Below are 27,265 nucleotides of genomic sequence, written 5' to 3' on the forward strand. Positions count from 1 at the left end.
AGCCATGAAGTTAACACACCAGGCTGGTTCAAAATTTAAACAATGAATTTTTAACTTTTAATGATACCATTGCATTGAAAGATGGAATAAATGTAACAACTAGGATGAAAAAGGTCTGTTTTCAACTGTTCAGGGCAAAATATGAGCATTTTGCAGTTGATTCTGGATTTTTATTTTTATTTGCAAATCTGAAAAAAATGAAGCGGCGAATCCGTTAACCAAGCAATTAAATTGGTGTGGCCTTATCCTTAAAACCACAATGGTATATAGTATATGTATACATGTATTACGTATTTAAACATGAATGCATTTGCCCAGGGCACACTTTGCTTGCACTAAGATACAAAATAGCCCTAAAAGTTTCTTTTTAAGGGCTAGCAAAGATATTCAACCAAGACGAAAAGAAAACTTCTCTTGTTCTACATGTAAGAACTACATTGTATCATCATGTATGTATACATGAGTACATTTGCTCAGGGCCTTTTTTACTTGCAACTTGATACAAATAAAACTGCCCTGAAACTTTGTTTCTTATGGCTAAGCAAAGATAAAAGAATGAAAGGACCAGGACGAAAACATATTTCTCATCCTCAAAACTATGTATTTAAACATGAACACATATGCTCAAGGCGCGTTTTGCTTTTGCTGATATAGTACACCCTCCCACAATGACTTCAAATTAGCTTCAACCACCATACGTCAAGCTTACAGGATATCTGGAGTACGGGGAGTAAAAAATGTCTCTGCCGGGAGGATCCTGTGACTTATTCAATAGCGAAGATCGTCATGACTCAGGTTTAAACTTTAGATAACCTTCCGTAAGACGATATACAGCGTTCTGGGAGTGCCCCAGGAAGTACGATAAAGTTTGATCAAACAGACCACTCCTGTATATGCGTAGGATGGGCCTATAAATTTGTTCTGTGGCCAGAATTGCCACTTCCTTATTGCTGACCGGAAATGAATATTGCGTTCTCTTTTGACCTATGATATATATATGCATGTAACATTTATATTAATAGTACGAGTCTGTCAGATTTTTTTTCTGTAAATTCACATTCTTTTGCAGTGGTTTTATTTTGCAGCAGGAGGGCCAAGGAGTTTTTTTTTCTTTTGCTCACAGTATTTTAAATTCACAGTACTGAGTAGACAGTATTACATTGAAAGAACCTATTCACAGTGTTATGCATTCGTGGTGGAGAGGTCATTGTGAAAATAAAACTACAATGAAATTTTCCAAGATTTAACGTTACCATCTTGAAATAAACATTTTCCAAGCATGATGTCACAATTTGAAGACCCATTGTAAAGAATGTAGTTAATTGTGACCAATTAATCTGTAACTGAATTTCAGTGATATAATCACATTATTTACTTCACAAATTGTCCGGATTCATAACATTATTTCCCCCCATTGTATTGTAAAGTAATCCCTCATTTTCTAATCACATTAATTCCTTTGACCATTCTTCTAACAATGGCAATGATATCATCATTTAAATTAGATTATCTTCTGTTCATTCAATCTCGAAAATTAAGTAGTTTATCAAGTTAATTTAAACCACAACCTAAAAGCGGAAAGTGACAAAATTCACACAGCAGATAATAGGAAGAAAAGACCACATTTGAGGGAGTTTTTCCTAACAATAGACACAGTTCTATTAATGCAATTGAGCGCAAAGTAATTCGCCTTTCCAAGAAAGGACACTGTTGCTATGCGAGCACAACAAGCCTTGCATGTTAAGGCATGTATTGTGATGATCAGAAACCACGTTTTAAACGTTATCTAGAAGACAAGAAGATGCTCCTAACCTGTATAGACCTCTCCCGGTACGTAGCTCTCCGGCTGCCCCTCTACCTTGATGGCGAAGCCGTTGTCCCCTCGATGTTTGGCCGCTCCGTGTCCGCTCGGGACCCGGTTACAGAAGTTCCCGGGCGACCCGTCGGGGTACCCCCGTACAACCCCGGTCCACCCCGCGGTGACCAGTACGAGCAGAGCCCACGGTGTCCTCCATCCCGCACACATCTTCACATCTCGTGGGATTCGAACCCGTGTCCTCCAGTCTGGCATTGTTGTCAACAGAACAAAAGGCGTTCAGAAAACTGTTCAATTATTCAATTCAGCACCCCACTATGATAATGCGGGCGCCGAGAACAACATTTGGATCATCAAACCAAACTGTTTACTTAAAAGCGTTTGGGAGAAGACAATGAAAACAACAACAAACCAACTCGTGTTTTCCTCCAAATCCCCGAGATTAAAAATCCCATTCGACACAACCCATTGGGCATTCGGCAGGAATTCTGATCATTCCCGCGAAACGGTAGCAGATTTTGCAACAAGCAGAGCTTCGCAAAAAAGTCTTACTGCGAGGGTAAAGGCTTCAAAACAGCTTCAAGTTGTTGCCAAACCTTAAAGAATTTCGTCCAAGACATATTTGAGAGCCTCGGTAGATTTAAGACGTGATAAAAGTGCCCTTAAGAAACAGATGTCAGATCAAGCATGTACGGAAAAACGCTTTCGAATCTTCTGCCACAACACAACGACGGACAGAAAAACTCATCTTAACACAATAGAATATCGCAAGAACAGACTTGAAGAAGTGGACCTAGTCGTACCTGGTTGCTGCGATGGTAAGAAGGTTCTTAAACAGCCCGTTTAATCTAGAGTGGTCCGAACAAAAACTCCGCAAACACAAATTTCTGCTCCACAAACCCGGAAAACCACCTTCCCTCGCTTAGAGAGAGGTCAGAAGTCATTGGACTAGTCCACTCAGAAACGGGGATAAATTTGTGGCACGTGGAAATAAAAATAAATAAATTCAATGCCATTTCAACTTACGTATAACATGGAGGTTTTACCTTCATGCGTATAGCATGTAAAGAAAGTGATTACTTCGTACTTTGGTCACTTTTACTCTTTTTAATCTCATAACCATGCACATATTTCAGGGACAGTGCGGTATGCATGTATCATGTACAATGTAGGAAAAAAGTAAAACGTTTTTTATTCTTTGTCATTTCCTCAGACGACACAAGACCACGTGATGATTTATAATTATACAAGCAATGATTTTAAACCTCCTTGATACAAGTAACTTCCTAAATCTGTAACGTCAAACCGATCGGTAACGGGCCCGTTACGGTTCAAGAGCGCCGACTAGCAGTTCAAATATTATTGCAGTAACTAATGCAGTAGGCATCAGGGGACTGCAATTATGATACAGATCGCCAGATGTCCCCATTGACACGTGAACTAATGCCTGACTGTTGAAAAGAAGAAGTTAAACTGGTACTCACGACAAAATTCAGCTCAGAGAAGCTTTCAATCTTTCAGGTGGCACCCGCCATCTTTCTTCAGCTCATAAGAGGGGTCACGTGACCTAGGTGTCAAAGGTCAGCCAGGTCACGTGACTGGACGAGGGAGTTGCAGATAAAAAAAATCTTTTGGATTGGACCTGTCCAAAATTACGATCACTGCAATGAAGCACTCATGTTACATCCTTTGCGCCTAGCTGAAGAGGAGAATGCAACTTAAACTTCAAGTCACCATCCCTTATAAAAACATCACAATTTAAAAAAAAATAGTAACCTTAGTATCTGGTCTATATTAAAAGCCCACCTTGTTTTCCTTTTACACTACTCATCTACTAGTATTTCAGCTCCCCCAAAATAATTGAAGAAACTCTGATGGCAATCAGTACTTTAATTCTGTTTAAGAACAAATGACGATAACCATCCCAAGTGATGTATAGTTGGCATCAAATATAGTAGTACATTTCATACTCTTGATAATTATAAGCACAAATTTTTGATAAAATCAGCATCCTTTGTACATAATACCATTTTCTTCTAAATTACAGGCACTGCAATGTTATGTTACTCTATCTACAAAAAAAAGTGTGAAGTATGCATACTAGTCAACTAGCAGTGTGCCGACACTATTGGCCCAAAGTAGTAGTCGTCTTTTAATTATTAGCAAATGGCAAAAAAACATATCAATTCAAAACTTATTGCCTTCATTCATAATAGTTACAGAACACAACTGTGAATTATACCTCATATACCTTAACAGATTTAACGTGATATTACTGCTGCATGGTCACAAATACATGTACTACCATTTTACATGTAGTTACATATTGTAAGAGTCAATTTCTTAAAAATGATATACTCCATTACATGGTCAAGAAATACAATTACACTCATCCTTTCATACATATACATGTAATTATATCTGAAGTAAGCAAAAATCATTACAACTTGTAATGCCTAAAATCGATATATAATACAAAACTACAGCATTTGTTTTCAGCAATACTTTGTCCAAAACTAGCTCTCTGAATACAAAATTAATTTAGTACATCTTTTCTTCTAATAAACAAATTCAATATAAAATTTATGACTCTCCTGTTGTTTGAGAGTCTACCATTACATTTATTTCATAGTTGTGTATCATAGGCTTCTTGCATTATAGACAGTCATGACTGTCAATCACAATTAACAGTTCAACCAAAGAGAGAACAGCAATTATTGGTTCAAACAATTAAAGAATGGCAATTACCAGTTCAACCAATGAGAGAACAGAAATTGGTTGTTCAACCAATGAGAGAATGGCAATTACCAGTTCAACCAGAGATTGCAATTACCAGTTCAACACATGAGAATGGCAATTACCAGTTCAACCAATGAGAGAAAAGCAATTAGTAGTCCAACCAATGAGAGAATGGCAATTAACTGTTCAACAAATGAGTGAAAGGTAATTTAACAGTCCAACCAATGAGAGAATGGCAATTAACCGTTCAACCAATGAGTGAAAGGTAATTAACAGTTTGACCAATGAGAGAGTGGCTGCACTGGTCTATTATGACATGGGTAGCTGGTGGGCCGCGGCATACCGCCCATAGACATGGTGGTACAGCTGACGCTCGATGTCGGTCAGCAGTCCGCTGGCGCCGATGCGGAACATGGACGGGTGTGTCCACTCGTCTCCCAGCTCCTCCTTCATCAGAGCCAGCCAGGTGCAGGCGTCCTTCGCGCTACGGATGCCCCCTGCTGGTTTGAAACCGATCTGCAGGGAAGAGATAAAAATGTCTACAACCACCAGATTCAAATCTACAAAATTCTTTTCTTGACAATTCCCTGCTTTCGATATTTCTGACATATCAAATGCATTCTTTGCAAATACGCACAATGAGCAATGGATGACAGTTTAATGTCCTAAGGACTGCAACCCTTTCCAGTAGTAAAGTGAGCTACAATAGCCGGGATTCGAACTCACAACCACTTGGTCCAGATGCTGGGTAACTTAACTACTGGATATGCTATGCACACCCCTTACTAATTTAGCTTAATGATACAAACCATATAATAAACTAGAATATTACTACCAAAAGAAATTGTTTTTGGCAAAGTGTTACAGTATATAGTATATATGTAAAACTTTGTGTTACCTTGTAGCCAGTTCTGTGGTAGAAGTCCCTGATAGCCCTGCACATGACCACTCCTACAGGCAGAATGGCGTTCACTCCCTCCTTCCCAGTGGAGGTCTTTATAAAATCTGACCCTGTACAAAACATTTACAGAGAATTTTACTCAAAATCAACAAGAAATCAGACATTTCAGACTTGCAGGAAGTATTGGAGGGTTCTTTGATCAATCTTGGCTTCCTGAATTCCCCCATGTTGTGTTCTAATTCCTGCTTACTTCCAGAAAAAGCCATTTCCTGTGTCTGACCTTTTGACCTGTCATTCTATCTGTCAATCTTCCCCACCCACATCTGTCAACCTACTGTCTGGACAAACATACATACAAACCCACAGCTCAGCCAGCCAATAACTACTAAATCCTAACTATTACTAACTACTCAAGTATATGAAATGCTCATAGACATCTCGAGTAAAAATTATTCTTTGTAAGATGTAAAATAGAAAAGTATCATTAGCATAAAATTACATAGAATAAGATTGAAGGTATCCTACCTGCCATCATGGCCACCAGTGAGGCCTTGTAAACGTTGGTGAGAGATCCCAGTTCTCCTGTAGCCAGGATAGTCTTCAGGTGAGCCTCTCCGCAGGCTTCTCTGAAGGCCTTCACTTCATCATACACTCCTACAGCACACATCCAAACAACAATGAAGACTTGTACATGTTAGTCTCTCCTCAGGCTTCTCTGAAGGCCTTCACTTCATCATACACACCTACAGTACACATCCAAACCACAGTGAGTATTGCTACATGATAGCCTCTCCACAGACTTTTTGAAGGCCTTCATTTCATCATTAACTCCTACAGTATATGAGGTATAAACCATTTAGCCTCTCAACAGGCTGAAGGCCATAACATCATGTTACAGATAAGTTGACTTCCCGATCTGTAACATGAACTGTTCATGTTACAGATCTAGAAGTGACAGTGAAAACAGTGAACATAAAAGTACTGTAATTAAAACATAAAAGTACTGTAATTAAAACATAAAAGTACTGTAATTGTGTGTAAAATCATTTTATATTCGCGGTACCAAATTTCGCAGTCTGAGAAAAATGGACATGTTACATGTTCGTGGAACTATATGTTCACGGTGGCAACACTCTGGTGCAGAAGAAAGTCGGCAGCTTGTTTGTTTATAATAATTATAAATTCGTGGTACAGAGGTGACCGTAAAAATGCGAATATAAAAGTAAGTGTGAATGTACAGTGATTTACAGTGCTGTGAAAAAGTCAGGAGTAACAGTATCCAGACCTTGCCAGTCGCCACTGAGAGCCTGAGTCCTGCTGATGACGATGTCGATCTCCGAGGCTCCTGCCAGGACCGCGTCTCTCACCTCCTGTAGTCTAGTGGTCAGCGGGTACTGACCGCTCGGGAAACCTGTCGCAACTACGCAGGACACAGGAGAAAAGGTAAGGTGTGTAACCCATATCATTGTATAAGAATATATGTATCTGTATAGCCGGTATAACCACCTTTCCGCGTAACACACCAGCTTCGCAGGCACGCAGTGCGGCGGCAGCTGGCTATATTACACCGATCAACTTGTTACACCTAACCCTTGAACTTCTAGCTCTAGACTTTGTTTAAAGCTATCCAACGACAATGCCCCTACTGTACTTGGTGACAGTGAGTTCCACTCTGCGATAGTTCTAGGAAAGAATGAATTCTTGAACACCTCAATCCTTGGTTGATAACTCTGGTACTTGAAGGCATGGCTATTTCTTGTTCTCTTCTGGGCTGGTATTAGGTACTTAGTAGTTGGTACATCCACAATATCACAATGCAGAACATCAGACTCACAGACCATCCGCCTTCCAAAACCTCGAGAAATAAAGTTCATTCATTCATTTAAATTGTCGACTTCAAACAAGCTCTTGACACACATACGCCAGGCAAGCTCTTCCCCTTTGCCAGTCAATGAACCTTATGTGGTACCTCTCCCCTTAACACCTACCAGAAGCCACAGGTATGTTTGCTCCTGCCTGTTTCAGGTACTTGACTGCCTCCTTCACTCTGGCTGGGTACACACACACAGCTCCTGTAGTGATACCTGGATACAAGCACAACATTCCATGTCTTAATATTCTATGGATCATGCTTTGGAAAGCCGAACCTAGTCATACAAGACTACAAACACGAATGCAATTTATAATATATGTCGATGAAGTCTATTGCTTTTACATCAGTGTGCATTTCCCTTAAATTTCTTGTGTATATCCCTTGCTGATTCTATATTACATGTATATCTATTTTCCCACTGTCTCCCGTAAGGCAACAGAAAGAAAATAGCAGAAAATTGAAAATGACAAATTCTTTTCGAGGACCTTTGACGTAACTGTCAGTGTCACTGGCATGCCTAGCGTGTGGAAATAACTTCAGAAACAGAAGCAAACACACACATACACATTTCACAGTGGGGTTTAAGCACGACCAACTGACCAGTCAAACAGCTTTTGGGTTTGTGGTAAGTGCGCTGGGTTAATGAGCTGGAAGCCAGAAGACTGTACTACTTGCAGTCTTCATGTTTCACACACAGCAAAAGCAAAAACATTTAGCCTCCATATACGGAGGAAATAATATAATTCCCATCCAGTTGTAGTACCTTTATCCTGCATGTTGACAGCCTTGAGTAGGTCCTCCCTGACAGGATGATGTGCCTTATAACACAGTCTCTGGACGTTAGCCGGGGTGTCATCACCAGACAGGGTCGTCAGGTCAATACAGGTCACCGCACGCAGCAGCCACGATGCCTGGACAAAGATATGATAAATAAAAACACATTTTAATGATCATGTTTTTAGGGTAAAACGTTGCCAGAGGTTTGTGTGGGCATTATCCTTTTTTAAATGTGAATTCTTCAAAGCAATTTTTAGATTTAGATTAAATAAAAGACTATAAATGAGTTTGGGAGGCTAGCCTTTACTGAATATCTTAAGTCTCTTGTTTACTTCCACTGCTCATAAACATTGTTAATATTGATAACTGATTATACTTATTATGAACTGCTATTTTTCTGCTAATTATATATATATATATATAATTGCTGTATTGCAGGTTCATTAGTAACAAAATTTAAAGAAGAAGAATACTAGCGCTTGGGCAGTCACATCTCTACATAATATTTCACATTCACAGTTTTTTACAATCCAAATTAGAGTTTGACTCAAAAGTTGTAAGGCTTAAAAACCACCAGTTCTTTTCCACAATTCCAAGACAACAGTTCATAACACAATGTGTTTCCTAACCTGCCATTTCTTCTTGACAGTCCTGGTAGTAGACAGGTACTGTGCCCTGCGCAGGGTAGCTGGCTGGTTCACTCTGACGGACTGGACCCAGCCGAGGTCTGAAATAGTATAATGTTATTTTCGATACATGTAAACTTGTAGTCACTGTAGACGTGAGAGTAGATGTTAGCTAGATATGTAGTACTGAAGAGTTTGCCATGCATTGTACCCATTACAATATTGTTGTGCAATAAAGATTGACTTGACTTGATTTTAAAAAGCAAGCATGTCAGTCGATACTAGCTCCAAGTCCAATTATCAGTTGGTTTTAAAAAATTCAGCAAAAATTGCATACAGCAGCAATTTATTGATGACAAGAAATGGAATAGCCTTTGATAACCTATTCAAGGGACCTTCATGGGACCTTTGACCTAATTTCCTGCCAGTGTATCTCCAGAGCCCTAGCATGTGGAAATGTGTGGAAACACACACTGACATCCAAACAAACACACGAATAACAAAATCTCCGAACATATCGTTTGATAACAACGCCAAAATGCATACTGAAATCAAATCCAAAATTTGCAAAGTTGCATAATCTGGCAGCTTTCACTAAAAATATGTTCAACTTCAAGCAACAAGAAAAACCTTCCTAACTCTACTAAAACTGTACAAATCTCACCTAGCTCTATACCAGGGTTCCTACAGGCCATGTCTGTAGTGTAGAGCAGGTTCGATCCCTGCAGGGTCCTTCTGTTTGAGTTTAAAGTGACCTGCCAAGTTCAGGTGAACTAAACTCTCGCCTTGCCGCCTTCCTCTAACCTGTCAACAAGGAACACTTAACTCTGACGTCATTAGGCTATTTCAGCAGCTTTCGCTGTACCTGGATCAGCGTTTTGTTACGATTTTAGATCCCAAAACTTCGTTCAACAAGACCCTTTGTTGTGTAAAAATAGAATACATTTCTTTTCGTAAACATTTAAATGACTGTTAGCGAAATTTGAAGGGACAGTTAAGCGATAGAAGAACTCTTCGAGCAACGTCAAACTCTCTAACACCCTCCAGTTAGGGTCCCTCAAGGGATAAACCGTTTATCTACAGGGGGCGGCGTAGTATAATGGTTAGATAACGCCTCGGCACCTGATTGGACAACAAACGGTTTATCCCTAATCACCTAATCACATGATCAAATCACTTACACCCCCTTTGATAAAAAGCAAACGCTTCTGCTCTCAAAAGAAATCCACATTATTCCATTAGAAAGTCCATCTTTGACCATTTAACGGAATAAATGCATTTACAGTATATATTTAGTGTCGATTGTCATCTTTTTGAAGATATATTGATTATTCTTCATGTTGTTATTTTTTGCATTTTGATGCGTTTGTATGCGGTTCCCACAGCTGGTCAGAAAGAAGCCACGAAGCGTGAAAAAGACCTTTGATCAACTTGAAGCTGCTGTTTGATGATGCAAGCCGGCAAACTCTCCGTAAGCCACCGATCCTTACATCTACCTCTCCACAACCCTAATCCAACCTCGTAATCCTAACCCTAATCCGTTTATCCTAAACCGTTTTTCTAAACGACGCCTTCTTACCGTTTTGTGTGTCGGTGACCTTTGAACTTGCAAAAGGAGGAGGGGGTTATTTCCGGTATTTTGGAGTTCTCCTTCTTTTTCCTCTTCAAGTGACATTTTGTGACGATTTCTCCAGTTTTTACAATATCACATCTTTGCAGATTATCTAGAGGAATACGTTGACGATTTTTCGGATAATCCAGGTGACGTGAGATTGATTTTTAATGTTTTTTTAGAGGTGTCAAAACTGAGAGCGTTATAGTTATACGCAGTTGCTACGGTGGGCGGGGCGGAAGTGAGTTTATCAAACACTTTGTGCAAAAAACGTGGTTCAAGGAGACCATAAAAGTGATCAAACATGTGCACATGTTCGCAGTATTCCTCAGCAAACTGTCTACGATCTTAAAATCGTCCCAGACATTTTAGTAACGATATTGGAGTGAATTTAAGTACCGGTACTCCGAAATATACCCCGTTACACTTGCAACTATGACGTTGTCCCGTTAGCTATGGTACAAAATTTAAACAGAAATTTTATCAGAATACTGTGACATTTTTTGGCCAGTTGCACTTCGATGATATGTTTGTGGACTGAAATAGATACATTATAACTATGCAGAGGTGTTTATTTTGGGCTGTTTATTTGACCATCATCACAGAGACACATCTTCAACTTAAGGGTTAGTGTCATAGTTTGTCAATAAATTAATTTGAGGTTATGAATCCAAGCAGATGTTAGGAGGGGTCTTAGTTTCTAAAATTCTTGGTGCTTGCTTATGTCAAGTCATGTTTTTTCTGGTATCGAGTAGCCTTACTGTCATTTTTTCTAACTTCAAACTAAGCCACCAACCAAGTGCCAACATGTGTTTTACATTATTGCAGCATCTCTACACTACAGACGGAAATGTTTTAGACTGTACTGAGAAAATCGAGTTGTAAAGGAACTGTACCTTCCTGTTTTTGTGCTGTGAAGTCATAATATTATGAGACTGACTGAAACTGAAAAAGAGAGACAAAAAAGATTATGTACATGTATTTGTATTTATCTGCAAATTATAATACCCGGTACATGTAGTTTTGTATTGCCATTAGGGTCTTTAACATATTTCCATATGCTACGTATAGTATGCATGACCGATAATGGCCCAGCATGGTTTGGTCTACATTTGTGTACCTAAGGTCATCATGTCAAATTCCTCAAATGATACTGGCAATTTATCAAATCCAGATTGTGTTATGACAGACAGTTTGGTGGTATGTCTCTAGAGGGAAAGGCATTTTATATCACAACACTGAGCCTCCTTTCTCTGTTGATGATGCAAATTTTTGACACTGCGAATCGAAGATTTTGCATTGCTTCGTATGATTGAATTTCACTTGTGTATATGTGTGTGTGTGTGTGTGTGTTACAGTGTGTTTTTGTTTGTGTGTGTGTGTGTGTGTGTGTGCATGTGCTATATCTGCATGTAAGGTATAGGGGAGCAATTACATATCCTTGATTGCATGAGGGATACTCCCTGTATTTTGAAATACAAAATGTATTTGCCCAAATATGCACTGGCCCCAAGCTATTCTAAATGAAGAGCCCTTGTGTACCCTACTGCATATATTTGCATATATTATGGTCAAGGACACCTTTCCTAGAATTCAATACTTCGGAAAAGTACCTCATACATATGCAAGCACACGTGTAGTCTTTCCGAGGCTGATTCTACATATATTAAGGCATACAATTTATATGCTCTGTAAATTTAATAGAAATTTAAGTGTCTTCCTGTTAAAAGAGATTACCATTTATGTTACATGTAGGCGCATTTGGTAGATGTATCTGCTCTCCATTTCATTTTTTTTTCTAATGTAAGTTGTAACTTTATGTTTTGTCCTCTTATTTTATCAGGTACAGAAACCATTGACCGAGGAGCCATTTTAGTGAGTTGGGCTTCCTTAGAAGTGTGTGCAGTTTTGACCTTGACGTACCAACTCCTCAAGGTCGTACCGTGGACAAAAAAAAACGGAAGCAAGAGTGTCGCACCCTTTGTTTCAGCACCGTCCGACAGGACCAGATGTTCCACCGTTTTTTCTGACAGGATGGGAAGAAGGTTAACCTTTCAGTGTGACATCAACGTTGGTCAGAGACCATGGAAAATTTTCAAAGGTCGATTTGCACCATAAAGTCATGACTGTAGTATTCCATGGACATGTCCATCCACATCTAGTTTATAGAGAAGTCTACGTGACTTGTACGTGAAGTTTTAGGTGATAAACAAGGTGAGAGTACAGTAAACAAGACAAGAAAGGTCTGAAGGAGAGGTGGAACGCAGGTTAAAGCCATGAGTACGGATGAAGGTGCCAAAAACGGGGACGCAGCCTCAGGAATGCATAGAAGCGGTAGCGACAATGTTCTCGTGAAGCCGACAGTACACTTTCAGGTCGAAAACTGCGAAGAAACGGAAAACCAGCCTGAAAACGGCGCGGTCGAAAGCCCCGAACACGAAGAGGACTCTGTGGAAAATGGAGATCACGCGTTTTCTGATCAGGAGGAGGGTTCGCCTGTGAGGCCAGAAGGACAGGGTCTAGCGGCAGAAGCTCCACGGATACGCAGTCCGTCTGTGGCAGAAGTTAAAGGCAAGGCGTATGAGAGATTACAGGAGGAACTAAGTCGTGCACAACAGGTACTTCCAAGAAAATCATCAAGTTGTCTACTTTTGTAGCTCTTCTACCTCATAACGTCTGTGTCCATAATATCACCAGGGTCCATAATATCGCCACGTTGAGAAATAGTATGCTTAAAGATATTTTTACTGCAACATACTTTTGGTATGCACTCCTTCACACATCAAATGTACATACCTAGGGTATGTTGCAGTAAAAATATCTTTAAGCACACTATTTCTCAAGGTGGCGATATTATGGACCCTGGTGATATTATGAACACAGATGTTACAATGTAGGTTGAGAAAATGGAATGCTCTAATTGTATTGTTTTGATCTCTGTGTACAATGGTTTTGCTTTTGTTTGAATTTTTGATTGCTTGTTCATGTGTATCAATGAGAAATTCACACATAATGAATAAAAGCTAGAAATCAACAATTTTTTATTCTAAATAGTTCACTCACTCACTCACTGTCCGGTTTATCGTCTGTTGTTCCCCGTCTTCCGAGGGTTAGACGTGCTTGCACAATACATCTGGGGCTTGATGGCAGCACGCCACTTGTCTCTGTCCTGTGGGTTGATTTTATCTAAGTTCAGGTGGTGGAGGTCCTCCCGTTCAGTTCACACTTAGGTAAAATCAATTTGAATTGTTTACCACCAATTAGAACTCGAATTGTTCATTATATACATAACTTGTTTTTTGTCCAAAGGAACTTCTGCTGAAGGATGAAGAGTGTGAAAAGTTGTCTCGTGTTCGGGACCAGATCGGACAGGAGTTGGAAGAGTTGACAGCCAGCTTGTTTGAGGTAAGTAACATTTTGTCCTACATTCCTAAAAGGTTATTGATACCAACCAAGGATTGAGGTGTTCAAGAATTCATTCTTTCCTAGAACTATCGCAGAGTGGAACTCGCTGTCACCAAGTACAGTAGGGGCATTGTCATTAGATAGCTTTAAACAATGTCTAGAGCTAGAAGTTCAAGGGTTAGGTGTAACAAGTCGATCGGTGTAATATAGCCAGCTGCCGCCGCGCCGCGTGCCTGCGAAGCTGGTGTGTTACGCCGAAAGGCGGTTATACCGGCTATACAGATACAGATACAGATACAGATACGTCTTGTTGATACATCCTATGGATATCACAATTTTGTTGTTTTAATAAAACTTTTTATACTATTATCATATTGTTAAAATGATATGCAAAAATTGTTTGATTATGCCAAATATGAAGCTATTGTTTGTACTGTTCTTGGTTAAACAGGAGGCCCACAATATGGTCAGAGAAGCTAATGTTGCCAGAGCATCCGCAGAGAAAAGGCTGAAGGAGGCCAACAGTAAGGTAAGAAAAAATTTGGGTCGATAAGTCTTTTAATCAAAACTACTAGTATATCCTGAGCATTAATGAAATCCCTGATGTCATGTACATGTTCTAACTGCAAATTTATAGGTGAAAACACAGTGAAATCCTCTTTCCTCCTTTTGCAAAAAAAGGATAAAAACTCCCTATGAAAATAAGTGAATTTACAGTACTGTGCCTACAATGCTAACAAGAATGGCTACGAAAACATACATTGCCATGGCGACGGTGGTTGCTGTTATTTCATGTGACAGATACAGTGCACTCCTCCCCTGAGTGTACATGTATAGTGAACGAGCTCCATTGGCCAGGGTCACAGAAAGTAGGGCCATCCGGGGCAGAGAGGTCTTCCCAAGGATTTCCAGGAATGTGGGCATAGATGTGGGTCAGAGAAATGCCTGTGGACATTCCGCATGCCTGTGGACAAAATGCCTGTACAATTCCTAGAATTCTTGCGAACTGCACACAATACTGTACCATTAGGCTCCTCCCTGAGACGTCGCCAAAAATTCTTTCTGTTCCGGTGTTTCTCCTCAGATTGACATGCTGCAGGCGGAAGTGGAGGCCCTGAAGACCCTGGTCATCACGTCCACTCCCAGCATGCCTAACCACCAGCACCACCCGCAGCTGCAGGCGCCCGCCAAGTCCGGCATCACGGCCGCGCACTTCCAGACTCACAAGCGCTCCACCAGCTTCGAACCGCAGACCGCCAAACAGAAACAAGCGGCGGCCGCCGCAGCTTCAACACCACAGGACAGCAAAGACCAGGAGGAGGTTGAGGTATTTTAGACCTGTGCCTACTAGTAGTGCTATAACTCACTCACTCACTGTCCGGTTTATCGTCTGTTGTTCCCCGTCTTCCGAGGGTTAGACGTGCTTGCACAGTACAACTGGGGCTTGATGGAGAGGGGTCTGCACTAATTACCTCCATGGAGGTAGCTCCATGGAGGTCATTAGTGCAGGTCCTATTGGCAGCACACCACTTGTCTCAGTCCTGTGGGTTGACCTTATCTAAGTTCAGGTGGTGGAGGTCCTCCCGTGAACTATAACTAGTTCCAAACTTGTAAACATGTTTAGGCTCAAGCTAAAAGAAAAAAAAACTGAACGTCTGGAACCAGTTTCAGACTTACAACAAAAAAAATCACATTTCAAACCACCTGAAATCTTCAGTAGTCAAAAATTTGAGCTGCAAAATGAAGAAAACATCGCCATTGGGTGTCATCAAGTGTCGGCCTCCGTAAATTATGTGGCCACAGTTTTGCCCAGAAGGTGCCCCCCAAACAACATAACCCTGGTAGTGTAGTGCTTGCTAAAAAATTATGCGGTAAAAATGCCCCATTTTCCATTACAAAATGTTAACTGAGACCTTTTTTTTATTCAGTCCCTCCCATATTTTAATAAGTCTTACAACAAAAAAGGATTTACAAGTTAGAAAAGTTCTCCATGTTTTGTTTTGTTTTTTGTTGTTGTCTCTCAGCTGGACCCAATCCTACACCAGGAGTTCATGACCTGGCGGAAGAGTCCAAGTCTGACGAGGGATGTGCCGTTTCTCGCCAGGATATACAGCGAAGACATCTTACCCTGTCTGGAGTTCAAGAACGCGGAGGTGAGGAGAACAGAAACCATCATCAAGTGACAATAGATTCGGAATAGCAATAGAATAGTAGAATAAACTGGTTCACAGTTTGAGTTGTGCATCTGCCGTGTGATGCACTGTGGGTAATATGTAAAGTTGAAGGCCCTGGCAATACAAGAAATCAGAGATTTCTAACTTCTGGGAAACTTCCTGAATTCCAGCTGGATCCCGGCGAGATTCTGTTTGTTTGTTTGTTTATTTTTTTGTTTATTTGTTCCAGTTGGCTGCAGCCGTTCAAGAAGCAGTAGAGAACAACACACTGTGTATAGAGCCAATAAACGGGGTGTCGTCATTTCCAAGGTCAGTCCAATTCGAATACAGTACATATTGTACCTGCAAAACACTTGTGGTGATACATTTTTTAGACTACAGCTAGATAAATCCTGTAATTATATATATATAGTGTAAAGCTAGAATGTAAAGCTGGAGGTCCTGTGTTTGAGGTGAGCCACACCTTGAGCAAGTGAAAGATCCCAACGCACTTAAGCTTGTTGAAAAGAGTACAACATGTACATGTGGGGGGTCCTTACAGGTGTGAGTGGTTCAAACCTTACACTGTCCAATCTTTCATATAGTCTTACATAACCTACTGATATATACTGGTACAAAACTGGTCTGTTATGCCTAAAGGTGGTTTAACAGTTAATGTGAAACAAACAAACAAAGAAACAAACCAACATGCAAGCTCTGTTGTGTCCCACAGGTTATGTGCCCTGAGTCAGGTGACCAAAGTTTGTAAGTACAGACTGAAACTGGAGAATGATGACAAGACTTACAACATCTCACAGGCCACCAGGAATAGGGTAAGGTCTCTTTCTGTCATTTCACTTTAATCACCATAAATTTTCCTTTCTAGTGACTCTGTGTCTGCTATATACAAGTACGGTAATGTTGGCACTTTGTAAGACCATTATCTTTGTGTACCAACTGTAAATTGTGAAATGTTTTTGGTGGTTTTAGTTTTGTTGATTTTTCCTGGTGAGCTCCCACCACAAACTCATGATCATATGTTTTACCCACGATCTGAAAGTGAAACACTGCAAACCAAAACAAAATTAAGTCACCGGCACTTCAACGGGGAAAAGCATAAAGATTACCATTGCAAAGTCTTACTTTTTTAAAAATCTTTTCCTTGTTTCTAACAGATAGCTGCAGTATGTGACTTCATGACGTATATCAGATATATCCAGCTTGGGTTGGTCAAGTCTGTAGGTATGTATACAGATAAACAGTGCTCTAGCTGGCATAGTTTGAGCAAAGAGGCCTCAACACTGTTTTTTAGACCTCCTAGGCTGTATAAAAGCTGTAACAGCTAAACCTTTCTTCCCACTGTAACTGCTTATATAGTAGACATGCTACTACATGTTGGTCATACAAAACTGCTATGTTAAGCCTATTGCTTGCTTGCAGTGATACCTGTTAAGCAATTAAAAAAAAGCTAGATAGAACTACTGCAAGTACTGGTATCATTTTTTGTCTTGATAATGTCTTTTGAGGAGAAAGTGTTTCATTTTGATTTTTTTTGGTTTTATTTTTCCTACAGAGTTGCCAATGTATTTGGAGATTGTTCGGTTGCGAAAGAGGATGGCCCTAGCCAAGCTGGGCTGTCTACAGACAACGGGGTGAAGTCTGCCATCCTCATCATTGTAATGTCCAATATATGGAACAAGAAGGAAGTCACTGGTAGCTTGCCGTTCAGAAATACTGATAGCATTCCGTGGTTTGAGTCAAATCCTTGGTGTAGTGATATAGGCAAAAAATAGAGCGGTATGTTTTGTGCAACACGTGAAACATGTGACTCAAAATGTCAGAAATGTTCATCAGAAAAGACTCTTACTTCTCAACACAATTAGCAAAGCAATTATGGTCTTTTTGAAGACGTTTCTGGTTGGGAAGGTGACAGAGTACATTTAAAATGGCAGTGTAGCAGCTAGACTCGAGAATACATTTAAACTGGCAGTACAGTTAAAATGGAAGTGTAACAGCTGGTCAAGTCAAGACTCATTTATGTGCAGAATGAGTTGGTTCATGGTTTGAACTGTGCATGCACAAGGTCAAAGGTGAAGGTCAAGGTCACTAACTTGTAAACAGTTCTTATGTCCAGATGTGTTTTGTTTATGTCTTGGGCCTTCAACTCTGAGATATTATCCATGTAATACATCGCACTACCCATGGATAGTTTGAACTGTGAACCAGCGGATAGCTAGAAATCATAAAAGCCTTGCAAATTGTACATGTAAGTCATAATTTTAATTGCTGTTACATGGGCTCGTTCATTTATGTTATGAAAAAAATTACATATATATATATACCTGCTTGTTACTGGCCCTTTATACATGATTGTGCAGCTACTTTTGTAGAAGCAAGAAGCTGAAAATAATATGTTATTGTATGCAGCATTTGAACTGTAAGATACAGTTCAAACCACCAAGAAGCCCAAGAAATTTTCCTTATTCATTTAATGTAAATATGTTTATTGTAAATAGGAAAACAAATTTGGTACAGACGTTTGATTTGTAGCCCAGATTGTGAAGGTAGTGATAAAAAGATAGTAGTAATTTTTGTCTATTTTCTCAGTGTTTCTATCCAAATGTATTAAACAAAAAAAACATTGAAATGATACATGTATATTAGCATGTGACTGAAGAAGAGGAAAAATCTCCCGAATTGAGATTATAATTTAAAGCAAGAAATATTGCACGAATAATTTCATGAATGTATTCACAGAACCTGTTTCCTTTTCATTTAAGATTCGTCAACAAATGTATAAATCTGTAGTATTTGGGATTATCGAATAAATGGCAGCCATTTTGAAAATCATGATGTCACCCCACAGCCATCTGTAAGGCTATCTGTGATTGGTCAGTGTCAACTGTTTTAAATATAAACAGTCTCATATTTGTATCTTGTAGTGCTGCATACTGGTTCACTGGACTTGGATCCGGACTTGAAAGAATGTTTAGATTCAAGTCCAAAAAAACCTATAAGTCAAGAACCGAGTCCGGACTTATTACCACAAAAGACCATTTCACATACCCCTTTTCTTTCCAAACCACCTAAAACCTTCCGTAGATTGTAAAATCTTTGCTGCAAAACGAAGAAAACATTGCCATCGGGCATCATCAAGTATCGGCCTCCATGTTATGTGGCCAAAGTTTCACCCAGACAACATTGCAAGGTTGCCAACATGCAATTTTGTATATGCCATGGGTTTAGGTCCTGACTTACAAGTCCGGAACTGAACCTAAACCTCTGGACTTGAATCCGGACCTGAACCTAAAATTGGGTTTAGGTATGCATCACTAGTATCTTGTGCCAATGGTGGCCAGGAATACATTTCTTACCCCGTGCATGTTTTTTGTTCATTTTCTTTTTTAGTAAATAATTTGTGTATGAACTTAATACTAAATGTAGATACCATATTGCAAAAGCCTGCAATTCGCTGGAATCATTATTTTTATTCCACTTGTAATTCAATATCTGTAATCAATATTATATATTGCAAACGCCAACTCTTATGATGATATCATAAATGATAAGCCATACCGTGTAAATAACTTTGTGACTTTATATATAATCAGCAAATAATGTCTTTGTGCCTGTATATGCAATTTGGTTACGTCATGTGAAAAACACCACATGTATGTAATAGAGTTGTTACCATATCCATTATACAGTTAACGTAAGGTGACCAATTTGTAAGAAAATGAAAAATGTAAGTATGATGTCATCAATATTATATACATGTAAACTAAACATTTTACTTTCATCTGTAATTTTTACGGACTCTCTCTACATATACTGTACCATATTTATTATGTATTCAGCCAGCCAAGATTTTGGGACGTAATGAATTGTGTACAGCATATCAATTATGAATCATATTAAGGCCAGTCCTATGGATAGACTGAGTCAAATGTACATGACAGAATGTATTTTGGTGATGTAACAGGGTATAGTAATGTAATTGTGCACGGTGCATGTTCATTGGCCAGTTACTACTGTGATTGTGTAAATTGAGCTCTCATTGGCTGAAAATTGACAAGACGGATAGGAGAAATAGGTTTGCTTTGAATAACAAAATTATCCCTTAAACATAAACCAGAAAAGTTGCTTACTTATAATTGTGGCAGAAGTCATTGTAATGAGTGTACAATAATGCCACCTGTTGATTTGTTTAAGTACTGCAACAGCCTATGTAAAAAAAAGTTGCAACACTGTAAGATAATGTGAATTGAGATTTTTTAAATATCAAGCCCTGCTATCTGCTCCTTGTAACATTTCTTTGAATTTGTAATTAAGAAGAATGTATTTTAATTGAAACTCAGTATTTTGTCAAACTGTTAATATTAATTGCAACTACCCCACTCATCTTAAAAACAACTGCAAAAGACAGTGCTACCTCATTACCAGGTTGCTTCTGTGATAGCAAGTTTCCTGGTCATCTTGGAATGAGGTAGATGCAATACAGCAGTGTATATGTATGAATATCAGAACCTTAGATTGCATTTCATGCGTTATGCATACAAAATGGAAGAAGAAAGTACTAGTATGCAGTACTATTAATGCCAACACGATATAGTGATGACTTCATTTTTAGATCATGGTAGTCATTATTCACGAAATACTAGTACATGGTTGAAATGTAAAATGCATAGTTACAAACCATCATGAAAATTGTGTCCAAACTTCTTTTGCCATGAATTTCACCATTTATAATGAACACTACATTGTACAATGTAGTATCTGCATTACTTTGTTGGTTTTTGCCCATAGACCTGCTATGGTCAAGTAAAAAACATACAAATATTGTATTATTGTATGCAACCATTTCTTGGTTATACTATGTATGCAAGTCAATGCAAGGCAAAAAGACACAATGATTCTTACAAAATCATGTAATGTTAAAATGTATTTGCAGGATGACACAACTTTCAAGATTTTTATGTTGAATAAGTCTTATTAGATGAGCATCATCAATGTAAAAACAGCATTTTAAAAAAATCTTCTATACTTATGATTACAACAGGTTAAAACTGAGACATATTGATATTCTTTGTACATATATGCTAAAACAACTGCCTGTCAATCTTTGGTAACCAGTCCATACAACCAATCTATATCCAGACCATGTGCCAATAAAATCTGTGTAGATATACAAATATTTGAATTGATTGTGTTATATCTTACATAACAAACTTTTAACTGTCATATTTCTTGAGTACATACATTATTAATTTTACAAATGTAGGTTTATAACCCTGAATCATATGTCTACACTTGTATGTACAATTTGTTGCTTTTTTATCATGATTTCAAATTCAGTAATAAGAGAAAATAACTTCCTTGGCAAAGGTGTAATTGGTAAAAACAACAACATTTTGTATGCTCGCCTTATAACGTATCATTTGCATATTCAGTAGTAAGACAACAAAACTTTTCACCAATCAGTTCACTTTACTAGGTACATTTGCATATTCAGTAGTAACGTTTCACCAATAAGCTAGCCGTATAAGGTAGCATTTGCATATTCACTAGTAAGACAAACTTTTCACCAATGAGCTCGCCTTATAAGACACTCATTTGCATATTCAGTTGGAAGATAACGTTTTCTACGAATTAGCTCGCCATATCAGGTGGGCTAGCCCCTGTAGACACAGGAATGGCTGCCGTAGAAGAAATGGCGTTTGCGCGCGGGGTAGGTCAGACCATCGCGTAGGTCTGGGACGGTCTCAGGACAGGACGCAATAAACCTGCAAAAAAAAACAAGAAATCGGAGATTTTTAAGACTTTTTAGAAGTCGGCTTCCTGAATTCCCCCCATGATGTCACTGGCTCCTGCATGCCCAGATTCTGAAACTTTTCACTTCTTTTTGATGCCATTCTGCCTGTCAACGTTATCTAACGTTATAGATGTAAAATACATGATATAATGTTACCTGACTGTATATATATTATGTACATGCAGTTTTGAATAAAGTTTCATATGGAGACGTCAGTAAAAATGGCATACTGAACTCTAGTATTAGAGATCCCAGGATTTCTGGCGTGTCACTGTACTGACGACCAATCACGTGACCAAAGTACTGGTGGGCCACTAATCCTAAACGAAGGTTTTAGAACGGCCGAAACTTCGTTAAAACTGTATTTTTGTGTCAAACAACGTTAACATTGTTACAATCGCCTCACCTTTGATGCATGGCAGATTTGCTCCAGTGGCCGAGTTTGAGGACCCGTTTCTTTCCAAAGAAACCCTCCGGTAGCGAGCGCGCTCGTGCCATGGTCTTCTCTTCCTTCTTACGATCCTTCTTCTCATTTGAGTCTTCTTCGGTCTCGTCTTTTTCGTCAGATTCTTCTTCTTCTTCAGGGTTTTTGGCGGCATCATCGCTGGTCTCTTCAAAACGCACGTTCTTCTTATTTTCATCTTCGCTTGAAGGATCCTTGGAGCTTGTTACGTCTGGGGGAGGTGGCACGGCTGTTGCACCAAGCGGCCGCCCTCCCGCCTCGATCGCCTCTGGAAGGTTCTTCACCACCAAGGCCAGCGTGGGGAGGGTCTGGGCAGTCGCGGGCATTGGAATAGCCGTTTCTCCTCCCTCCGCTTTGTACGGAACCCTCGGCAGCTTGCCCGTTGTCGTGCGACCGCTCTTGGCGTTCAGTTTGATCGGTTGTAGATCGATCGGCTGCAGGTTGCGCTTGTTGAAGGCTTCGGGTGGGACGTCTAGTGCGGACCGCTCCTTCAGCAAGAACTTATCGATGACCTGATCGGTGCTAGGCGGCCAGGAGGGGCCAACTCCGCCGAGTAGAGCTTCTTCCTTCACCGGTCCATCCTTGAACGTAACGCCCTTGGTCTTCGCAGATTTCTGCCTACGGCGTCGGGCGCTCTTGATAGACTTGAGCCGCTTGCTTGCCAGCTTTTGTATCGGCCCCTGGTTCTTTTGTTGTGCCTTGTTACCCGGTGGCGTTTGACCCTTGAGGTTGTCGCAGTGGGCTTCTTGGTAGGTTGACGTGCTGTCTTTCTTCTTTAAGTCTTGGAGTGCCTTTCTGGTCACTAGTCCAAGATCCTAGCAAAACAATAACACTTCATTAGCTTAAGTAACTATATAGTGTTAATTTTGTCATCATATACACGTAACAGAAAGCTTCTACTTACATGTATTGCAAGACAGACAGACGACGCTCTCACGTTTTTAACCTTACATTACCTCACAACCAATACAAATCTGATGTAAAATGGCTATAAACGGGTCCATCAGGAGAAGTAGCCGATGAAATTATCAGCTTTGTAACATAACGGTTTTTATTGGCTATTGGTAAATTGTATCTCTTCCAAAGTTTATCTTTTCCCTCTTTCACCCCATGAACTTCATGTTTTCAAATGGTGCAAGTTGTTAAACCAAGTTGAACTGCGTCTATACGGGAAAACTGTAATATACAAGACGATGTGTCTTTTTAAAGTGCCCTGAACTTCTACAATTCATATTGTACAGTAGTGTTTTACCTTTGCGGCAGTAGACCGTTTGGGCCCCTTAGGAAAGACCTCAAACACAGGGGAGTGGGACCAGTAGGCGTCGTTTTGCGGCCAGGGCGCTTCGGCTTTCTTATCCCTGATAACACAACAGATAACACATCACTATGTGATAAACAATATGACTTTCAGAATAAAAAGTCGTACTGATGAAAAATCACTAGTTATGTCATGAAACCTGATATAATTAATGTCGAAACTCTGTATCATGGTGTTTTCAGGATTTCACAGTTATATAGAAACTATGAATGAAAACAAATGTTGGTTAACTGAATTCCTTTATACTTTAACCGATATACATAACGTACATTAAAACTACATACATTCGCATACCTACAGCACGTGTAAATTCACTTCAAGCGTCCAATTCTAGTACTACATGTAGAAAAAGGCTCTACCTCAGAGGCGTCGCCAAAAAACTTACCATATCAGTTTGTGTGGTGGAGGTGGCAGGCTGCCAAAAAAACAGAAAGAACGACAATCTTAGTAAAGCTACATGCTCTGTTTCCCTTCTATAAATTCGCCTGGTTTTAAATGATATAAATAGTGTCACGTGGAACTAAACTCTTTTCAGAGAAGCAACCTATACGGTCACGGTACGAACATGTGTAGTGTACGTTACGTCGTAACTTTGGGAAGGTAGTCACATTAAACCTTACACTATACGCCTTGCTTGCCCCATTTTTTGAAAAGCCAATGGCTTTCTAAAGACATCGATACGACAGTTATCAGTTTGCATTTAATTAGTGACACAGAATACGCCATTGGAAAAGCTAGCGGTCTCGAACTACTAAATGTACTTCGTCAAGTTGAATATGGATTGTTTGAGACGTAGACCCTACGAAGGACCACAGCGACAATTTTCGTCGCCTGTGAAAACATTTCTTCGCCAGGGCGAGCTATTAGATTTGCGCAGCTTGAGCAGCATTTGGGCCTTGGTACACATCTGAGGCTTGCTTTATGCATAAGATCTAAAAGGAATTCGTCTTAAAAGCACCCAATGCAATTTCATTGCAGCAAAACTGGATTTTAAAGTCAATTTTCTGGTCTTTTTTTAGTGTGTAAGTTGAATCAATCCTGTCCCATTGCATACTGTGAGACAAAAATGTGATGTTCCTGCTGGTTTTGTATCCTAGGCTCTTTCTAGCTCTTTGTGGTGGAAACCCCAAATTAATTTCATACCTTCCAAGTATGAAATGATGACGAAAATGTTCTGATCTGCTAATAAAGTAAAAGATCAGATAAACGCATTTCCTCATCCATATCCATATCATTTGTCGTTTTGCCGCCCTGAAATAACTAAATTATGGAGTCTGTTAGAGGATAAAAAGTAGTACTTACAGTTGGTCGTTGATGCGACTTTCGCTCAGCTTGAGTTCAGTGCGCCTATACGGTTGTTCTGTAGTCTTACTATAGAATAAAAAATAAATACATTACTTTTTCGTGCACATGTATAACGCCTGAATTATCGGTTCGACCAATGAACGCACGCGCTACATACCTGCCAAATACATGCGTCATTTTCCATGGTTAGGGTTAGGGTTGGGATCATTGTGCTGGGCTAGGGTTAGACTTATACGAGATTTACGATTGAGGTTAGGTTAGGTTTAGTCTCACATATCACGATTGTAAACCCCGGCCCCCACCCCTTGTTTTGGGTATATTGGAAACCCCCAGGTAGTGTCGGAGTCATGTATATGGCATGGCACCGGTCTTCTTTAAGTTTAGACGGAAAAAAGTCACAATCTTACCATCTACTTGAAGACTATATATAACTAGAAAAGTAACATTTGCAAAGCAAATGCACGATGTTTACCTTCGCATGATATAGTCTGCTCTGTTAATTCTTACTCAAACACATTCACAAAAATGGTGACAGGAGTATAAATCCCTCCTGCTATAAAGTGCAACATTATGTAACCCAACACCAGTTACCATGCAGAGAGACAGTCTGGTTCAGTCAGGTCAGAGGTCACTGTTTGGAGAAGAAGAAGAGGAAACGTAGCAAAAACAATATGTTTTCCTTCGGTAAACATAATTATAATAGAGTGAGGAACAGACATTTTTGACACTCACTACTCAGAAAAGCCGCTCCTGAAGTGCCTGTGAGACCGTCCCACCGGGAAGTCTTTCATCCGACTCTCTCCGAGGAAGGGCAGGCCGCCGACTCCGCCGTACCGCACGGCGTGGGTCCCCCAGGACTGGGACACCGGCTCCCGCTGACATTGTCTGAAAACATCGGTCAGAGCATAGAGAAGAAGTTGACCACCCTGTATTAGCTCAGTAATTAGAACACTTTGTATTAGCCTAGTATGTGGTAGAGTACCCTTGTATGTTCCTTATGTATGCATGTCTAAGTCAAAGAGTGTATCTTTTGTCTCCACTTTTCTATATACGTTTGTTATGTGTCTGTTAAGTCTTGACATAGCTGCCGACCTAGCCCGTCGTGGCATGAATGTACAATAAAAGTCTTTTATCATCATAACGATATCAAACTCCAAGCAGAGGTTTAGGTTTTGGGTTATTTTTGGCAAACACCGATAAAAAAAGCCTAAAAACACGTCAAAAATAATCCCAAACCCAAACCTCTGCTTGGAGAGTAACAGATATCAATCTCCAAGCAGATGCAAAGACTAAAACAATTCTAGAAGTCAGGGGTCTCCTCCCCTAAAGCTTGAGGCCATAGACCACTGATTCAAGAGAACCATTCCCATTCCCAGAACTACCAATAAGAGTTTAAGGTTTCGATCATCAATTTACCATAAAACGTGCATATACCGTACCTGTAAATGCATCTTTAAGTCTATATATAATTTCTTGCAAAGGCCAAACAGTTGAATTGAGAACTTTACCAGTTCCTTTAGTTTTTGATAGGATTTAGCCAGGTTCTAGAACTGGTCATTTGGTGATGGAATGCACAGACTGTGCATGCATGGTCTCATGCAAGTCTACTAAGGGCTTCTGTTCCAGGGTTGACAAGTTTCGCCGTTCTAGAACTCTCCACTATCTACAAATAACGTTGTACTAAGTACGTGCTCAGCAATTTGGTAGATTATCATTGGTTCTGCCAAAGTCTGCTTAGGACATTTTTACGACAAATTTCTACGACAAACTCACGACAGCCTACAACAAAATGCGACCGCGTCGCAAGACAGCACCAGCACTCACCCGATGGTTGGGAGAGTGACTCGGAACTGTTGTGGGCTCAGTAAGTCGGTAGACAGAACGGTCGGGGAGATTTTCGTCACCACAACCTCCTCACAACTCGGTGGAACGATCAGTCGTGGAACAGTCGCTGTCGGCATGGCTCAACGTTAGATACTTGTACATCACTAGAGACGATGTAGTAGTAGTTCAAATTGCACCCCACAGTTATTTAAATGTGCCCCACTAAGGACATTGTGCTACACCTTTAGCATTATGAGTCATCGTAACGTAATAAACCTTATTTTTCTTTCTTAACAATAACACAGTTAACAGAAAGGTAAAGGTTCAAGATATTACGTCACAAACACAAGGTTGTCCTCACTTGAACTCACTCATGTCTCTCAGCAGTTTTCTAATTTTATCAAAAGAACAAAGGTAGAATACAGTGATTGCAATTATTTGTCCAAGACTATTTTGGACAAATACAAAAATATTCTTGTGATATCTTAATGTTTATTTCAGTAAATATTATAGAATGCAACTCTGGTTAAAGGTAGAAAAAAATTATACTTCTGCAATATAACGTCACCAAAAGTGTTTTATGCATTTTAAAATTAAAATTTTAAAAGGTGTATTGTCTATCACAAACCCTTGGTAAAGTA

The 27,265-nt window shown here is 39.7% G+C and overlaps 4 protein-coding genes across 5 annotated transcripts in view; 1 reads left to right on the top strand and 3 right to left on the bottom strand.

Annotated features, from left to right (window-relative positions):
- The window catches only part of LOC109476505 (spondin-1-like), a 77,213-nt gene extending 74,470 nt beyond the window's left edge, over nt 1-2,743 (bottom strand). For both annotated transcript variants that reach the window (XM_019777473.1, XM_019777472.1), the window contains exons 1-2: nt 2,620-2,743; nt 1,813-2,064 (exon numbers count right to left, since the gene is read on the bottom strand). In XM_019777473.1, coding sequence (XP_019633032.1) covers nt 1,813-2,026 — 214 coding nt within the window. In that variant the 5' untranslated portion in view covers nt 2,027-2,064; nt 2,620-2,743. The remainder of the gene's footprint in view (nt 1-1,812; nt 2,065-2,619) is intronic.
- Nucleotides 2,744-4,753: 2,010 nt separating this feature from the next.
- Nucleotides 4,754-9,795, bottom strand: LOC109476542 (deoxyribose-phosphate aldolase-like). The gene is made up of 8 exons (XM_019777527.1): nt 9,397-9,795; nt 8,736-8,833; nt 8,093-8,240; nt 7,445-7,540; nt 6,742-6,876; nt 5,982-6,110; nt 5,454-5,566; nt 4,754-5,071 (listed from the first exon to the last, which is right to left on the bottom strand). The coding sequence occupies exons 1-8, from the start codon at nt 9,425-9,427 to the stop codon at nt 4,865-4,867; spliced, it is 957 nt and encodes a 318-aa protein (XP_019633086.1). The 5' UTR covers nt 9,428-9,795; the 3' UTR covers nt 4,754-4,864.
- A 307-nt stretch (nt 9,796-10,102) lies between these two features.
- Nucleotides 10,103-17,742, top strand: LOC109476533 (guanine nucleotide exchange factor for Rab-3A-like). The gene is made up of 10 exons (XM_019777516.1): nt 10,103-10,203; nt 12,188-12,962; nt 13,654-13,749; nt 14,201-14,278; nt 14,834-15,076; nt 15,774-15,902; nt 16,153-16,232; nt 16,636-16,735; nt 17,078-17,144; nt 17,476-17,742. The coding sequence occupies exons 2-10, from the start codon at nt 12,621-12,623 to the stop codon at nt 17,556-17,558; spliced, it is 1,218 nt and encodes a 405-aa protein (XP_019633075.1). The 5' UTR covers nt 10,103-10,203; nt 12,188-12,620; the 3' UTR covers nt 17,559-17,742.
- Nucleotides 17,743-20,932: 3,190 nt separating this feature from the next.
- On the bottom strand, nt 20,933-26,930 carry LOC109476575. Its single transcript, XM_019777560.1, has 7 exons — nt 26,625-26,930; nt 25,533-25,685; nt 24,798-24,866; nt 23,881-23,910; nt 23,430-23,535; nt 22,121-22,992; nt 20,933-21,685 (listed from the first exon to the last, which is right to left on the bottom strand). The coding sequence occupies exons 1-7, from the start codon at nt 26,759-26,761 to the stop codon at nt 21,574-21,576; spliced, it is 1,479 nt and encodes a 492-aa protein (XP_019633119.1). The 5' UTR covers nt 26,762-26,930; the 3' UTR covers nt 20,933-21,573.
- Nucleotides 26,931-27,265: the final 335 nt, after the last annotated feature.

The sequence above is a fragment of the Branchiostoma belcheri genome, unplaced genomic scaffold, assembly GCF_001625305.1.
Source record: "Branchiostoma belcheri isolate BF01 breed outbred unplaced genomic scaffold, Haploidv18h27 scaffold38, whole genome shotgun sequence".
Taxonomy (NCBI): Eukaryota; Metazoa; Chordata; class Leptocardii; order Amphioxiformes; family Branchiostomatidae; genus Branchiostoma; species Branchiostoma belcheri.

Bases quoted from the DNA above. Each gene is read 5' to 3' on its own strand.
- LOC109476542 (XM_019777527.1), bottom strand. From the start codon at position 9,427: ATGGCCTGTAGGAACCCTGGTATAGAGCTAG. The intron at 8,834-9,396 runs GTGAGATTTGTA...ATACTATTTCAG, and splicing joins GAACCCTGGTATAGAGCTAG to ACCTCGGCTGGGTCCAGTCC. The intron at 8,241-8,735 runs GTTAGGAAACAC...ATCTTTGTCCAG, and splicing joins CTGTCAAGAAGAAATGGCAG to GCATCGTGGCTGCTGCGTGC.
- LOC109476533 (XM_019777516.1), top strand. From the start codon at position 12,621: ATGAGTACGGATGAAGGTGCCAAAAACGGGGACGCAGCCTCAGGAATG. The intron at 13,750-14,200 runs GTAAGTAACATT...TTGGTTAAACAG, and splicing joins TGACAGCCAGCTTGTTTGAG to GAGGCCCACAATATGGTCAG. The intron at 17,145-17,475 runs GTATGTATACAG...TTTTTCCTACAG, and splicing joins TGGGTTGGTCAAGTCTGTAG to AGTTGCCAATGTATTTGGAG.
- LOC109476575 (XM_019777560.1), bottom strand. From the start codon at position 26,761: ATGCCGACAGCGACTGTTCCACGACTGATCGTTCCACCGAGTTGTGAG. The intron at 25,686-26,624 runs GTGAGTGCTGGT...CGATGTTTTCAG, and splicing joins GTCACTCTCCCAACCATCGG to ACAATGTCAGCGGGAGCCGG. The intron at 21,686-22,120 runs GTGAGGCGATTG...TTTTTTTTGCAG, and splicing joins AAATCTGCCATGCATCAAAG to GTTTATTGCGTCCTGTCCTG.